An 18,222-nucleotide genomic window follows, 5' to 3' on the forward strand; every position below is an offset into this window, starting at 1 on the left:
AATCTGATGCTCGAGGGAACTGAGCATGAGATTGCTACAATGTTGTTGGAACAATGGTGCATATAAGCCCTTTGTAAGAATGTCTGCTGATTGATCTGCAGAGGATACATGTTGAACTTGAAGATCTCCTCGAGTGACTCTATCACGTCTATTTCAATATGTTTTGATTTAGCATGAAACACAGGGTTTATGGAAAGTGCAATGGCTAAAACATTATCACAATGTATCATTGGAAATAAATATAAAGGGATATGAACATCACAGAAGAGTTGTTGAATCTAGGCAAGTTCAGCAGCAGTGATTGTTAGAGCCCTAGACTCAGCTTCTATGGAAGATCGAGAAATTGTATGTTGTTTCTTAGATGCCCAAGAATAGGATTTGAACCAAGAAACACTATAAAGCCCGAAGTTGATCTCCTATCATTTGGATCACCTGTCCAACGTGCATCGCTATAAGATTGCAGATACATTAGTCCTGGTTTGAAATGAATACCATAGGTAGATGTACATTTGAGATATCGAATGATTCTCAACTGCAATCACATGAGAAACCATGAGATTGTGCATGAATTGACAAGTTGAAAAAGCTATGTTAGGTCTTGTAAAAGTGAGGTATTGAAGTGCCCCACCAACATTTCTATATTGTTTAGGACTGTCTTAAGGTTTCCCATCATTTTTAAGTAGCCTATGATAAAGTATACATGGTGTAGCACATGGTTTAGAGTTCTGCAAATCCACTTTATCAATCAACTCATTGATATATTTTGTTTGTGACACAAACAATCCTTCTGAGGTATAGCTAATCTACAATCCCAGAAAATAGTGCAATATACCTAAATCTTTCATTTCAAACTCTGTAGTGAAAGATATGATAACTTGGTTGATTAATTGAGAGTTGCTGCTTATGAGAATTACATCATCAACATCATACAAAAGTAATAGAACAGTTCATTTTGAAGATTGTTGCACAAATAAAGAAAGATCAGCCTGTGAAACTTGGAACCCCAAACTTGGTAAGAAACTTGTAAACTTTCATTCCAAGCTATGGGAGCTTGTTTTAGACCATATAATGACTTCTGGAGCTTGCAAACATAATTTGATTTATGTTGAACTTTCAAACCGTGGAAATTGTGCCATATAGACTTCTTCTTGAAGTATGCCATATAGAAAGACATTTTTGACATCTAATTGCCTAAGAGACTATTTGAACTGAGCAGCTAATGCAAATATCAACCTTATTGTTGTACGTTTTACCACATGATTGAATGTTTCCAAGTAACCTACTCTTGGCTATATCCTTGTGCCACAAGTCTTGCCTTATATCTTGCCACAGACCCATCTGCATTTTTCTTTATTTTATATATCCATTTGCATCCAACCAGGTTCTTATCAGGTGGCAATCAGACTAAAAACCATGTCTTCTGGGAATGAAAAGCAGTTATTTCCTCTTCTATTGCATTCTGCCATTCTGAGACTTTTGATGCAGCTTTGAATCTCTTGGGTTCTAAAGTGGCAGTTGTAGAGAAAGCTTTCTTTTTTAACACCTTATTCTTAGCTCTTGTTTGCATGGAATGTACATTCATTGGGATTGGCAAGACTACACATAATTGCTCATGTTGGAAATTAGGATCCACATGGATGAGATACTGTGTACTATAGCTAGTTGGTGACAACTGATGTGATTGAAGTTCACATGGTATGTATGATGTTGTGTTATCATATGCAGGTGAAGGAACAAACCTTAGAGCACTAGACGCAACTGTTTCCAAGAAATTTGAGGCTCTGGATGTAGACAAAGATTTTGAGACACTAGATGAATGCATATTCAAGGACTCTGTGGTTTGAGATGTGAGTGAATGAGATGAGGGTAAAAATGCTTGATTTGTTAATGTGATGATTGGAGCTAAATGAGTTGGTGAATGTTCGAAAGTGCTTGATGAGTGAAATTGTGATGATGCGAATCACATTGTTGAGTTTTGAGACATGCTAGAATTAGAGTATAGAAAACTAGTTCCATTAAACAAAACATGTCTAGATACATGAAGTTTACTAGTAGCAACATCTAAACATATATAACCCTTTGCATATCCTAGAAACACACAAGTTGCTATTTTGGGTTGAAGTTTAGATGTGTTGTGAGGTTTTAATAGAGGAAAACATGCACAGCCAAAGACCCTTAAATGTTTAATCCCATGAATTGTATTATATAACTTTTGAAATGGTGACTACATATGTAAAGTAGCACAGGGCATCATATTTATCAGATAGGATGCAGTAACATAGGCATGAAACCAGAATTGATTAGGCAATTTTGCAGTTTGGAGAAGTGTAATTGTTGTTTCAACAAGGTGACTGTGTTTTCTTTCTGCCAAGTCATTCTGTTTAGGTGTATATGGACATGATTTGTCATGTAAAATACCATGTTTGGACAAGAATTGTTGAAACTTAGTGCTTGTGTATTCACTTCCACCATTGCTTTGAAATATCTTAACTTTAGCAAAAAATTGTGTACACATATAGGCATGAAAGTGAACAAATGTTGCAAATACTTCTGATTTATTATGTAATAAAAAAATCCATATATATCGAGTACAATCATCTATGAAGGTTACATAATACCTAAATCCTTCATATGTAAAAGGGCAGGTCCCTACACATCACTATGTATTTTCTCTAAAGGTTGTACATATTTTGTTACAAGAAAAGTAAAGGGTAACTTGGTGAACTTTCTCTTTAAACACAGTATACATATTGATGAGCATGTATCTAGTGATGCAGGAACTTGAGATTGATATATAATTGCAGAAGTAATTGCATTTGATGTGTGTCCTAGCCTTTTGTGCCATATCCTTGATTGAACTGGTTTTACAAGAAAACATGAATGGGATGTAGGTAATGTAGATGACATCTTCTATGGAATGTTGAATGGTATAGGATAGTAACCAGCTCTACACACCCCCTTGAGTATTATTTTCCATGTGGATTTGTCCTGAACCTAAAAAGAAACATCGTTACATATGAATATGTATATCTATTGTCTTTGCAAAGTTGATAAATAAATAACAGGTGCTGAGAAAACTTTGGAACGTGTAACAAATTCTTGAGAGTGAGTGAATGATTTGGAACTACCAATTTAGAAGTACCAACATTGGAAATATGCAAACCTGCACCACTTGCAGTGGTAATTATGTAATAGAAAGATCCAGATTTGCTAACTTAGATGTCATGTGTGAAGTGGCACCAGTATTTGCAATCCAAAAATGCTTAGATAGTGCAGAGGGTTGATGATTGTCATGCATAGCAGTGAGATTGACAGTGGGAGGCTTTCCTTGATAAGCAAAGTTGCTTCTGTGATAGCATTGTAAAGTTGAGTGTCCAAACTTCAAATAGATTTGGCACTGAATGAGAGAGCTAGAAGATATGTTGCTATGTCTTTGAAAACAATCTGCTACAACATGGCTCTTTTTATTGTATTTTTTACAGATGGGAATCTCATAATGATTATTTGGACAGTGAGATTGATATGGCTTTGGTGTGCCAAGGATGCCAGGATTACCATTTGAAAACCTTGGACCAAAATTGTATTGAAATCTTCATCTGCCTTTGCCTCGAAAATTGTTACCCTTATAGCTATCATAGTTGTGATAACCCTCATTGAAATTGTTATTCAAACTATTGCCATGATTATAACCGGAGGAACTTGATCCTTTATTGGACTTGAAAGATTGACTAGAAGAAGACCCTGATTGATCTTGATCAAGAACAAGAGCTTTCCATTTTTCAGATTGAACCTCAGCAACCATAACATTTCTAAAAAACAAAGCATATGACTTCTCAAAGGATTGAGCAATAATAACCTCTTTTGCCGGCAATTAAGACCTGCAGTATTTGAGAGAGATTCCATTTTCCCTTCCTCATATCACACATTAAAAAATGTTGAATTCTGCAGGCAGGCCTTTCAAAGCTAGTATGATAATGTCATCATCTTCAAAGATTACTCATGTTGCAGCAAGATGATGTCTTACATCTTTGATTTTCTGAGGATAAACAGAAACCGATTCAGACCCTTTCTTGAAATTTTGAAGTTATGTCTTCATTTGGAAGATTGTTGCTTTTGTAATTGAAGAGAATCTCTCAATGAGATTCAGCCACATCTTAAATGAATTCTTGCTTCCAATGATGCAAGAAATGGCAGTCGCAGACAATGTTGCAATAAGCAACTGCATAAGTGCACGATCGTGCATTTTTCAAACCAAGTAGTCATCATTTTCAACCCCTTTAGAGGTAAAATCATTGGCAAATCTTGAGGGACATTTTCTTGAACCATCAATAAACCTCATAATTACATGGCTTTCCAAAAGTAATATGAATTGAAAACTCCAAGTGAGATAGTTGGAATCATCAAGTTTCACTATAACAGAAGTGGAGACTGTAGAGAGAAGATTGGTGATTGGCGATTGAATAATCTGCAGCTGAGCAGTCGTGCGTGACCATTGTGCAGAATTTGTGAAGAAATCTTTCACTGAAGCTTTTGATCGAACAGTTGGTGGGTAGGCAAGAAGAAACCAACTTTCTAAGCAATCAAATATGTTTTCCGATGCCAATATCACAAAGAGATACAAATCATAGGGTATAGAAGAGAAATGAAAGCTTGAAGATTGAGCGTAAGCATCAGACCGTCCGTTGACGATACCATATGAAAATGGCTGCAGAAATGTAGAAAACCAGATAGAGAGAAGAAGAGATAAAGAGAAATTTGTAGTTGAAAATGTTTTCTTGATTGATACACAATGGATTACAATGATCACCTATATATGTGTTGCTATTTCAATACTTGCAGTGCAAGTTACTAACCTTCTTCTTACATATAACATTGCTAACAAATTGTATCACAAACAGATTCCCACTAACTACATATAACAACCTATTTAATCTTCTTGACAAGTGGCATTGATCTTGACCATTGATTAACTTCTCACTTGGATCACAGTTTTGCATTTCATTCTTCTTACACCAGCTCCACGTACTAACAATTAACAAAGAGTTCCGTTTTAGCCTATTATGTGTACGAATACCGTTTTAGCCTAATATGTGTGGCTCACGTACTAATTATTAACATAAAGTTGACGAAATTTTCAATTTTGGGCATAAGTCCTAACAAACTTCACCACATGGACTTAAATCCTAGTTTTTTTACCACATGGGCTATCTTCCAACTACCCTGTCACTACAGGGACTAATAATCCAATTAGGCCTTTAAAACATTCTAAATAACTTCCTAACGTTTTCAAAATTAGACACATGGTAGGTCACCGGGGACTTTACCAACATTAGGTGATAACAATATAACACTAAATGATGAGGTGGATAAATACTAAAGTTTGTTTTCGCTAATTGACGTCTTTGGAGTTCTAATCTCCCAAATTGACCCAAATTAGCCAAGTTAAACCATGAATTTGCTTAGCCACATGACATCAATTTTAATTAGGAGATTCTAAATTCTCTAGTTGACTTGAAAGTTAAATCACGATTAATATTTGTCCATGTTATGACTGAACAATAATGAACCTAATAGATGTCAATTTTAAAAAAAATCTATTTAGAATGTTTTAAAATGTTCTAACTAATTTGAATTCACTTCTAAAAATTAAGTAGTTATCTAAACTTAACCTTAAAAATTATAATTAAACTACAAATTTTAATTTAAAAAAATTAAAATAGTATTTTGAGTCTTTAGTTCACGTACCTTTCATCTCCAGTGATGGCTATGTACTTTAATTATGGAATTATTTTATTTATTTGAATTTCTTAAAACTCTATTTACAATATACAAATAGCCAACTGGCAACAAAAAAACGTGGCAAAAAGGTTTATAAACCTGGAAGCATATCAGAATTTGGTAACATGTCAAACCTCACTAGGATTCCATGAAAGTCATCTGATCCTTTTCAACGAGAGATTTTTCAGTGTGACCGGTATACGGAGTGGTACACCACGTGTTACTAAAAAAATAGTAGGATATGTGTGCTAAAAAGTTAATAACTTAAAAAATAAAATTTCCTACAATTCCTATTAAAACACGTGATGTACCACTTATATTCCCGTCACAACTAAAATTTTCTTCCTTTCAACAATTTAATTCGTACATATTTAGTGGGTAATTGGACGTAATAAGGACACTTGTCAATTTCCTACTCGCAGTTCACTATTTCATTATGAAAATACTTGTTTGTGGAGCTGTTTAGCATTTCTTGAAGGGACCCATTAAAGAAATATATACTCGAAGCAACTAATTTTTTTAAATAAACGATATTATTTACACTAAGACCTACTACAATAATTGAAATAAAATTTAAATTTTAGGTTCCAAACTTATCCAAATTTGGTCAAATCCTTAGGCCAAATATGAAATTTAACCCAAAACTCTTTTTTGAGGCAAATTTAGATCAGAATTCCCCCTTGGGTTAGTACTTTGACCCATTATATATGTATATTTGTTTAGTTTTATATTTATAAATTCATTAAATTCAACCGCTAAGATCTAAAATGATCAAATCTAATGGTAAAAAAAAAAATATATATATATATATATATATATACATATAAAGGTCCAAATTTAAATCCAACGGAGAAAATAATTTAAAATTTTCTTTTCATGTGTTTCATATTCTTTTATAATGTTCCACGAGTTTCATTGTGACAACCCGTTCCTAATTTTACGATTTTATAAATTTTAAAAGAGTGATGTGAATGTCCCTAGTGGCAAGATCGTTGACTGTCATTTTGTGACGCGTATGAGTTATTATTTTATCATATTCTCGAAGTACTCGACAGTACAAACGAATAAGCACAAGTGGAACTGAATTTGGAGTTACGACGAAGATTTTACAAACTACGGAGCATGATGATCGTTTTGGTAAATTCATGTTACAGGAGATATTTTTCTGTATTTTCATTGGTGACTTTGAACTATGTGTCACGTGGGGCCCACACCCCACTTTTTCCCTCTCTCTTGTGTCTTCCAATCCCCATAAATCCCATTTTTTTATCAACTCTCAATTCATTTGATGCCACCTCATCTCTTCTTCCCTCATTTCACTCTCTCTTATCTTTCAACTCTGTCTTCTCCCTTTCTCTCTGCAAGTGCAGAGAAACCGAACCATACCATTCTCTCCATTCCGGCGAACACCACCACCACGAACCTAGGCTAGTCACGAACAACCACCGACTACAATGATTTTCCTCTCCCTCATCTCTGCAGTTATGCAGATGCTACCGTGATGGAGCATCGCTATCTTCCTTCGAAACCATCGAAACCAGACCACTAGTCTCGAAGAGATATCACTATTGTCGTCATCCAATCAGTTCAGTGCACACTGGTTCGAAATATGGCTGCATAGTGGCTCTGCCCACTGCTCATCGTCTAATCCGGCAAGACTTCACTATTTTCTTACCAAGGTAGGCGTCGGGAACCTTCTCTCTCGTCATTTTCATCATTTGTGAAAGATTTTAAGGTTTTTAGGCCTTTGTTGTAGGGTTTGGGGACATAAACCACTTGGGGAAACACTCATCAGATTTTCGGCAAGAAAACCCAGCCTTGCAGTCTTTTTCCGGCCTATCCCGACCTCGGCTCAACCTCACTTTGGCATATTTCGATTCCTTAACTCCCTAGCTTTACTTTGGCTTTTGAATTTTTGAATTTGGTTTAGCATTGAAACTGTTATAGCCTTCTAAAGTTTTCCTGCCATCCTCACTGCGATTCTAGTGTTCTCATTCGCAGAAAACCGACCAACCCAATGCAGGAATGAAAAAAAAAGGCCCAAACCTACATCCAATCTTTGGCCCAAGCCTAGCCCAAACCTTTGGGCCATTATTCCAGCCAGCCCAATTCTGAAACGGGCTTAGAATATTCTTTGGGTTGACTTTTTCGGAATTTTCTTGGAAACCCTCCTAGGCTAATTTCGACTTCCCGAGTTCGTTTTTGACATCCATTTAGTGAAATTTCAAAGTTTTAATGTGGTTGACCACTGGGGCGTCTTGGTTGACTTTTGGGGTTGAATGTTGATTTTTTCGTTGACTTTTTATAAAATTTTCTCTGGACCCCTCTTAGGGTAATTCGATGCACTGATTCCAAATCTGCACTCCGTTTTTTTAAATTTAATTGTCTTAGTGGAGTTTTACTAATAGGTCCCAATATTATGCTTAGGTGCAATTACTATCGGAAACTTCGGCTATCCTAGTTCGAACGGCTGCGACCTCACAAGTATCTATGAGTGAGTCTTTTCTTTTATATAGTATATATATAATTGTTAATGTCCATTTATACATTGCATAAAGAGCTTTCTACAATACGACTAGACTAGCGTGACATTTATAAGATTTAGCACATTGATAGAAATTATGAGGTTATGCTACGTCCTACGAGATGCACATGTATGCGTATTATTGATGCCTTAATTATATTTATGGCCATGAATAGTATTCTGTCGATGTAAGATTATTAATTTACCATTGCATGATTTTATGTACATTATCTGCTCATCGTTGTTGCATCGATGTTAATACTCGTTCGGGCCAAGGCCAGTCTTTCATGTGTATGTACACATTGCACTGTATGCTCACTTTTGATCCATTGTAGGTGCCAATCCTTTTCTAGATTGCTATAGGCAATTAGGACTCGTATGTGCTGCGCATAGCGCCAGTCTTCACGTGATTGTAGCACTAAAGCGTATATCATTGTTACACCCCAGTCCTGTTCATGTCAGAATATCTCTGCATGAACTCATGTGTCAGCATGTGTTGATGAGCACTCGATATGATATGTTTGCTTATGCGAGATTATGTGATTACGGACGTCATGTACTTATTTACGAAATATTGTGCCGTATTGAATTCTTGAGATTTTGCAGGCTACGGTAAATATTTTCTTACTATACATAATATGTATATTTTGGAAACTATACTTGTTTTACGACGATGGGTTATTATGTTTTCGAAAATGTTTTTACAAAGCATTGTTTTTAGGCCTACTCACCATTGTTTTTCGCCCCTCTAGGATGGTATAATTCTTATCCTACCTTACTGTACTTTACTTATGGTATGTCATCACGTATGAAATGGGTTCATTCCCGCTCATAAGCGCACTCTTATATTTAGACACTTTTAGGTTTAAATTTATTCACATTTTACATATCACTACGCTTTATGACTTCGTCACCCTTCTAGTGTTGGCTAGCACAGCTCGATTCGGAATCCAGATGGACATTCCGGGTTGGGGTGTGTCATTCATGGTGTCAGTTAGTGATTTTTCAATATTTATCAAAATCTAAATATTTTTAGATTTAAATGTTCATAAAATTAGGATAGCCTACATAATTTTTTTTTTAAAGTTACTTTAAGAAAAAAATTATCCTAAATTCATTTTTTAATAATCTCGAGCTAAAAATTTAACTCAGAAAGGTTGAAGCAAAAAAACTGTTTCTGGATTAAAAAATTTAGGCTTTCTCCCAAGGGTTGGAGATGGTCTAAGGGGGTGGGAGAGTGGGTTTAGCCTCACAATGGACTAGCAATAATATAGTTTAAATTCGCCTTTGGCGGGAATTGAACTTAAGATCTCTCATTTACAAGTGAAAAGGAATGTTACTAGACCATAGTACTAAATGGCTACTCGAAGCAATTAATTAAAATACGGATATTATATCATAAAAATGGACCAACATTCCTTCTTTCTTGAGGTTGAAGATTGGATAACCGAGACTGACTGAGAAGAATGGTAAACTTTACTCTGGGAATGTGTGTAACCTTGACTGGACACCACTCACTTCATCGCCGAATGTCAGGTTGGCAAGTGAAAAGATGCTAGTAGTAAGCTAGTCTACATAGGTGGCGCAATAACTGCCCAATGGAAATGACCCAAGGCACGATGTTTCCCTTAGGGCCTATATAAATGGGTGAAACCCCCAATACCGGGGTTGAAGAACAAAAGAGAGAGAGATTATATGTATTAGCCGATCACTGTTTTAGTCTTGCAATCAATAGAATTTGTGCAACACAGTGGATGTAGCCCAATTTTGAGGGGTGAACCACTTACATCTTTGTGTCCATTTCATTTCAGTTTGTATCCCAAGCCCACCAAGGGTTTAAGATATTTGTTTGTTAAGCTTATAATTTGTGAGTGTCCACCCAGACTTGTTTAGGTTTGACTTGCAAATTTTGAGTGTTAACAATAATAACATTTATTAAAGTAGCAATATTGGTCATTTGATTTGGTTGGGGATTTTGTGGAGTCCCCCAGCCCCAGGTTAGAGTCGCAAGTCAAAATGGGTTGTGTTTGCGTATGACTCCTAATAGAAAAAAAAAAAATTGAATAAAAGAACCCACATAATTGAATTTGGTCCATGAATCTAAGAAATAGTGAGAATTCCAGATCTCTCACAATTCAAAAATCCAGGATAGGTTCTGAAAGAAAGGCACTAAAAGTGTGCGGCTGCCTCAAAAACTTTATCCTTGTAGCCACCATTTTACTAGATAAACGTCTTTAAATCGGAAGAGAAATTTCAAGAAATGACAGATCTATTCACTCTACAAATAATCGAGCTGGATCTGGTGTATCCTAAGGATTTGCCTTTTTTATTGGATTGGATAAAAAACAATTCTTGAATGAGGTATTCAACTCCAGGGATGAATAAAATAAATAAATCACTATAGTCGTAATAGCAAAAGTGCCTTTTTTATTTCATTTTACACTGACTCCATTACTGCATTCATTAATATATGGAATCACTAATACCTTTACATTTCTATTTGAAACGTAATGGTAATATACAAGAAACTTGTAACTCAAATTATTAAGAGTGTTTATGTACATTCGATTTATCTCTTCCTCAATATATCTTGTATAAACTACAAAAAATAAAATAATAATAATACTATTCTATTGTGAAATAGTAACATATCATATTACTTGCATATATGGAAAATGGAACATCATAACATAGTTACCAATAAACTGGCAAAGCTGAGCTGCATATTTGATTTGGAATATATTGTTATTGATTCCCCTAATGCGTTGTCATGTGAAAACAAACTTACACATAAATGTATTATTGAACTGAGACTACACATGGCAGTCAAGCCATTTCATGTAAATATCACTCATTTGTAGCCGCTAAATAACAATTTGCGTAAGAAAAGGACACCTTAGTTATTGCAATCTCGATCAAAGGGCATCGATCCTTAAAATTGGACAAGGTCATTATCCCGCACAACAGAGATTAACACGTTGTTCAGACCATACTTAATTAAATTACTAAAAAGGTCATACCCAGTGCACAAGGCTCCCACTTTACGCAGAGTCTGGGAGAGGTGAATGTCGGCTAGCCTTACCCCCATTTATGGAGAGGCTGCTCCCAAGTCTCGAACCCGAGACCTACCGTTCATGGGCGAAGGCACTTGCCATCGCACCAAGTGCGACCTCTATACTTAATTAAATTACTAATCAGACAATAATCCTTTCATTAACAAAATATTCATCATATGATAATCCTTTCGCTTTCAGTTAATCCTTACCATAAACATTTCTGTTCAGCACTCCCCAGGGACGTAATATATACCCCCCCTATATAACAAAAAAAAGTTGGAAATACAACAAAAATGCAGACATTGCCAAACCATTTGACCCTTTACTTTTGCTTCCTTAAGGTGGGGAGGGGGAACCTACAGAAGGTCAAAGAACATTTACATTTGTTTCAGGTGGCCTTCCGGGTGGGCATGTAAGTCCTTCTCCTAGTACAAACGCTTCCGACAGCCAACTGCACCGCAATGGCAGGCTAACTGCTTAATTTTTCCATCAAGACCGACCACGCTATCAAGTTCATAACCATAGTCATATGAAAGTTCCTGCACACGCAAACATTGAATCAACTCGTTATTCAACCATTCAAGAGCCAATCAGTGTTGGATACCTGAGTTAAAGGGGAAGAAGAATTTTTACCTGCAATGGAGGTATATTATCCGCAGCGAATAACACAATTCTAGCGAGTCTAACATCATGATGGGAGCTCAAAACACATTGTACGAAGAGGTTAGGCTCACAACTATGATTGATATATCTAGTAACGTTGCCATGAGAAGCGGCATCTATGCAAAACTCAGGCTCACTTTCTGATAGCTTGCTGAATCCTGACTCTGCATCACCATTTGGAATAGTCACATCGCACATTCGCTTCTGCAATGTGTATAGATACTTTAGAGGAATGTATAGATCAACACATAAAAAATCCAAAAATTGTAAGAGCATTGCGAGTTCAATTCTTCCATATCAAACAGCTGGAATTGTACCTCTCTTGACCCAATCCCATGCATTGTATGCCAGCAATCAATTTCAAATATATATTCGTTCCCCAAGAGACTGTCAACTTCATCAGTCTTCCTAAGAACTCCAATGTATTCACATACTGGTGCACCAGAAGGAATAAAGTCCCACGACCTAACACCCCAGCCTTTGTAATCCGTACGAAATACCTGTCCAATAAAATTACAGAATTAAATTTTGTAAAGTACTGCGTATTATAAAAGAAGCATTGGCAGTTGTAGCATTCAGACCTCAAGTCGATGCTTCATTCCCCGCTGAGATGAACGGTTAACACAACCAGGTCCACAGCCGCAATTTGGACCACACTCAAACACAACAGCCTTTGCCTCAATTAATCTAACAGATAGAGAGAAACAGAGAGTTTCGCCAACACAACCTTTATACAAAAAAAAAAAAGGACTGGTGGATCTCAACCAAGATAGTCTTACAACAGCACTTATGCCATATTTCAAACCTTACCTTCCACCATCTTTACTAACGTAAGGAAAATCGCCGCCATTCAGTTGAGCACAAGAGCAAGTCAGTGGATTAGTACAGTTTCCTTTGCAACTGCACCCAGGAGCGTTCGGTGGAATGTTCACATCTTTTTCAACTATAATAGAGTTAATATATTTAAGGCCTGCAAGATTGATAATTTTACCATGTCATTAGTAGTAGTGGCACGGATAATGCCCTACGGAACAGTACAAATGATCTGCTAAAAGTTGAGAAGTGTAGCTGACCTTCAGGCGCTATAGGAGGTTTATCAATGACGTTCGTAGCTGGAATGCAAATATTTTCTAGACCGTTGCAAATGTCCTTGCACACCAACCTAAAAGTAACACGGTTCCTTGGGTTTACAATCAAAGGAACACAACTGGGTTAAAACAGAACATTGAGGAAACAGCTTACTGATTTCATACCCAGGTAATTCAGCGTGAACTTTAGACCCTCGCGCACGAACAAAATTTACCTGAAAAACTAGTCACTTAAGCATCTCTAAACACCTTCAGATCATAACTTGTAATCGAACATATGAAAAGTCAATAGTATGGTCCCAAGCCTTGAGAGAATTATATATGAAAAGCTCAACAAAAATTTCCCACAGTTTGTTCCCTCGTCACTAAATTGTATTTAGATATTGAAAAGAAATGAAAACCTGTTTACTACGCAAACTATCTTGCCCTGGAAGTCGCTTTAAACGATACTTAAACACGGTAAATCCAGCAACACCCTTTTCTGCCCAATAATTGTTAACCTGCCATAGAAAGAAAATAAGGAAAATATATTTTGGTTCGATTAGATGTGTTCCTATTTCCACTTTTAACTATGTGTTACTTTATGCATATATATACCATTAACCATAAAGAAAAATAAACATGAAAATGGCCAACCTTGTATAGGCCATCATACGTATAAACTTTACTAGTATAACTATTGACGCAGTCATGTCCACGGACAACTCTAACAGGAATGCCCTGGTCCATATTATTCTGCAAGAAAATAAAACACAAACAATAAGTAAACAACATGTAGGAGAATGTCACACATTCAAGGAGTCAGTATGTGAAATAAATCATTCCTTGGATCCATGGCATCATATGCCGTCAGACAATTTTGTAAACTTCAACAAAAACTGTGCGTATTGCATGAACCTTAAGAGCCAAATTATCAACAGATGTAGCACAAATATCAGTTTCAAGATGACGCACCTTAAGAGCCAAATTACCCCGTTTCATAACTTGATCTGCAATTTGTTGTTTATTACCAAGCAAATCATTTCCACCTTGACCAGTATAAACAATCTCTTCTGCGTTATCAACATCATCTTCATATTGGCCAGAAACCACAATTGTTAAGGCAAATGGAAGCTTATAGCCTCTGAATTTCTCCTGCAATATCCAAGAGGCTAATAAGATTACAACCTTTGGTTCAAATACCCCAGAGGCTAATGTTTGAATTTCTCTGGCGAACGGTAAGGAATGGCATTTGATTCAAAACAACTGTCTTCACATAGTTAACTAGAGCTCAAACTCAAGTATTAATAACTAACAAGAACAACAATTTAAGAGAAAGAAACAATAATCAGAACTTAAAGAGTACTCCACACCGTCGCACCCTATGGGAGTTGTTTATTTGTGAACGCTTTTATTTAGGGAACCGAATTTATACATTAGTTTCCTCTGTTAACTGTGTATAATTGCTTCAATCTTTCAATGAAAGTAGACTTACCACCTTGCCTTTAGATTCTCCTACAAAATCAATTCCATTTAACCAGTGTGAATGGAACCCTAAAGCCACCATTTCAGCCCGGGAGTAAAATTGATGCCCAACAGCAATACCTGCATCATTTATATTTACACTGAGCAAAGTATCTTTTGAAAAATGGTCCTCCTAATGATCAAGCATAAGATACAAGCCAACGTTCTCTCAGTGTACCCAGCTAAAACCAGATAACACTAAAAAGGTTAACATGTGATTCCACTAGCAAAGCAATAACAACGAACCCGGAAGATGACCAATTTGCTTTTCAGGGAATAAAATTTGATTCTCCTTGAGCATCTGTAACGAATAAAAAATGACAAACACAAAAAAGCACAAAAAAACGTCACAGTTAGCATAAAAACAGAAGGGTTAAAAACTTAAAAGACCAGGTTAGTATACGTTTCTGAAAGGATATAACGCCTGGTTACTACAAAAAATATACTAGTTCAACTATATCACTAAGTTTACTAGCCCACAAAATCAAAAGGCAGAAAACCAGACATTATGATAATTCTGATGCTTATGAGGATTTACACAACGAAGAAAAACGGATGTAGCTGTTCGCATGAATGCCAGAAGAAAAAAGGTTTCCTTCCAACTGTAAAACTAAATATGAAAAGGAATTATTACTACTCTCTACAATAATGAATTACCAATGCTTTATCGCTAATGACAGAAAAAAAGTCTCCTTCCAATTGTTAAACTTCCTAGAAAATATTACGTGTATCAGATCTACATGGAGCACAGAACTTACCTCGGAAAGTGCCTTCAGATCAGGTCTCTTGGACTGCTTCTTAGGTTCATCATCATTCTGAACAGATTTTTAAATATGATAGTGTGATCAGTGGTGTCTAACTCAGGTACTACACTTAATAGATAATCATGTGCCGAATCCAAATATATGACCTAAATTAACTCTTAAGGTACCTTCTTATCAGTTTTCTTGGAAGGACTCATCGAAGGCCCTTTGGGAGGTTTTTTGGAAGGACTCTTGATAGGACTCCCAGTCTGCAAATGATTGTCAAACTAAAAGTAAATGATAATCACAAATGCCAAGATCTCTAACTATACCTGTTTTTGCCTTTTTACAAAATGATAATGAAAAATTGAAAGGAACATTCTTCCTGCAGATAAGAAACATTGAAGCATCCAATAGACATGCCATAAGGTTCATACAGCTTATTTCCTCTTGACCCTCGCTATCATTACCAGTTACATGCATAAGTTATTCCTTCACTCTGCAATGTAATATGGAAAAAAAAAAAAAAAAAAAAAAAACTAACCTCAGGCTTACAACATCTTTTCTCCTCTTCCTGCAGAAAAGCAACAAACTTTGTAAGTTAAGAATCTTAATTGTGGAAGTACTTGAAGCGAACTTGCATTGTCAATTTTCGAAAAATAACCCAAATAAAATTCACTCATAAAAAGTAGATTTTCAATGAGTCCACCTTTTAAATTGCATATAATCATCAAGTCAAAATCCATTACAATACAACATCAACATTTTAGAGGCCCTTTAAACAGGGCACCCTCCCCCCCTAAAACAGAGCTCAAAAGATATCTTCTTGAACTCAATCCATATAGTATCAAACTTCGAAAATGTTGTTTAACAGTAAATAGGAAATGCGGATTAGGCCACTTAAGGCCGTGTGCCGGCCCCCTTGTACCCAAGTTCGAATCCCCATTCCAGTGAATCGACTAGTTCAGAATATCATCGTTAAAAAACTAAATAAGGCTCAATAATCAAATGACATTGATCACATTTTATGAAGATCATACCTGAACATGGTGAAGGTAATGCAAATTGAAAGCTCGGAGTGTCTCCCTCACGCGAGCAGTGTAGCTCACACCGTTCTCATCAGTCAAAGGAAAATCAGCAGCTGTATACCAACTCCAATCCACACAATCCTTGCTCTCGCCACTCTCCAGTGTCACTTTGCTCTCGCTGCTCTCCATTGTCACTTCTCCCTTGCTCGGTTCAGCTTCAGGCTTAGAACTCTGCACTGGCGGTTTAGGGGGTTTCGCAACCTTGGTCTTCTTGGTCCTGATGACGCCGTCCTTGGTCTCATCAGCCATCCGCTTCGGACTCCCGTAAAAAGGCCGTTTCTCCGCCGGAACGTTCTGCAGCCGGGGGCTAACCCTGCGATGAGCGGCGGAATCGTTCAGTTCACCCATCGATTTGCTATTTCCACCCCAAAAACCTGCAACAAAAATACAGAAAATAGTGATTAAAAATTAGGAATCAAGATTTCGGGACGAGAGGAGAGTGAGCTCGACGGCGAGAATCGTACCGATCGGACGACGGAGCGATTTGGAGTGGAACGATAAACTCGGGGAAGACAGAGAGTTCGGAGGGAAGGAGAATACTCGGGGCTCGAGACGTCGTCGCTAGGGTTTTGAAAAGAAAGACGTTGTGGGAGTGCACAGACCGATAGTGGGAAGTTTAAAAAACGATACAGGCGGGAAACTGAAAGGTTAACAGTCATTAGAGATGTAGTTCTGCAATTAGTGGGAAACGATCTGTCGTTTTACTTCTAAGCTTTACCAAGATTGCTACAGTTGACGTTTGTTTGGTGATGATTACAGGCTCGTTTGATAACATTTGATTTTTTTGTGTCTACTTCAAACGGTCGGGGGAGGGTTTAAAAATTTGAAATGCAGTGGGTTGATAATATATATTTTAACCAATATGATAGTCTACCACTTGCACGTTTATTACATATTATGTATTCATTATTTTTGAAACCGACACTAATGAAATTTATTAAGCCACTATCACCACTACCAATACCATTATTGCAAATGCCACAATCACAACTGCCCAATACCCACGAGAAATTTTTATGTATGTTGAGCATCAAATGTTATAATACAATTAGTTGAAAACTTCAAAAAAAAAAATTCCAACTAATTGTATTCTGACACTAAGTGTCCTTTTCAGTATCCACTATCACCACCTTATTAGTGGTGGTGTCCAAATTAAATAGGTGTCGTGGGTACAGGTTTGCTAAATTTAACCCCTAAAGAAAATAACCCCCATAAGCATATTCTATTAAATTAATTGTTTTTACAATACAATGTGTATCATTTAAACTTCACAAGTTTGTGCTGATGACCATTTAATTATGAATTGTAGGCATTTAATTGTACTTTTGTGGAGGAAAATTTGAATTGAAGTTTATAAATAATTATCTTTCATGTCGACACGACACTTCATGTACACACATTCGGTTAGCAATGCTGGTATAAGCTACATCACAAACAAGTTATTTATTACATTCAACATATCGACACAATAAACCTATTTATTTCCGTTGCCACCAAAATTAGCACCCTTAATTAATGGTTTTCCGTATTAACAACTAAACCAACTAGCATCAACTTTGATAGGGATTTATCTTTGATGGTCAAAGTCACCAAGTAGTCCGATTATTTTTTTTTAAATCTTCACCGTTTAATTTCTTAAAGTTAATCTTCATTGTTTATTTTTTGAACTACTCAGTAGTCGCGGACTATAAAACAAAGATTGCTTAGATAGAATAACAAAGTGTACAAACCAATCTTAATTGCAATAATCCACTCTTTAATACTGCTTCTGTCCCAATA

At 36.3% G+C, this 18,222-nt stretch overlaps 1 protein-coding gene across 1 annotated transcript; it reads right to left on the reverse strand.

Moving 5' to 3' along the window:
* Positions 1 to 11,484: 11,484 nt before the first annotated feature.
* On the reverse strand, positions 11,485 to 17,075 carry LOC126595167 (histone-lysine N-methyltransferase, H3 lysine-9 specific SUVH4-like). The gene is made up of 17 exons (XM_050261546.1): positions 16,908 to 17,075; positions 16,396 to 16,817; positions 15,900 to 15,929; positions 15,544 to 15,624; positions 15,371 to 15,427; positions 14,859 to 14,913; positions 14,584 to 14,693; positions 14,064 to 14,243; positions 13,746 to 13,844; positions 13,511 to 13,609; positions 13,275 to 13,324; positions 13,095 to 13,183; positions 12,832 to 12,991; positions 12,603 to 12,708; positions 12,339 to 12,521; positions 11,992 to 12,225; positions 11,485 to 11,897 (listed from the first exon to the last, which is right to left on the reverse strand). Exons 2-17 carry the CDS (start codon positions 16,789 to 16,791, stop codon positions 11,784 to 11,786), a joined length of 2,043 nt encoding a protein of 680 aa, XP_050117503.1. The 5' UTR covers positions 16,792 to 16,817; positions 16,908 to 17,075; the 3' UTR covers positions 11,485 to 11,783.
* Positions 17,076 to 18,222: the final 1,147 nt, after the last annotated feature.

The sequence above is a fragment of the Malus sylvestris genome, chromosome 13, assembly GCF_916048215.2.
Source record: "Malus sylvestris chromosome 13, drMalSylv7.2, whole genome shotgun sequence".
Classification (NCBI taxonomy): domain Eukaryota; kingdom Viridiplantae; phylum Streptophyta; class Magnoliopsida; order Rosales; family Rosaceae; genus Malus; species Malus sylvestris.

Excerpts from the sequence above, each read along its gene's own strand:
- LOC126595167 (XM_050261546.1), bottom strand. The coding sequence starts at position 16,791 with ATGGGTGAACTGAACGATTCCGCCGCTCATCGCAGGGTTAGCCCCCGG. Across the intron at positions 13,184-13,274 it reads GTTCACGCTGAATTACCTGG|GTTGGTGTGCAAGGACATTT; the intron begins GTATGAAATCAG and ends TGTTACTTTTAG. Across the intron at positions 12,522-12,602 it reads GAATGAAGCATCGACTTGAG|GTATTTCGTACGGATTACAA; the intron begins GTCTGAATGCTA and ends TTTATTGGACAG.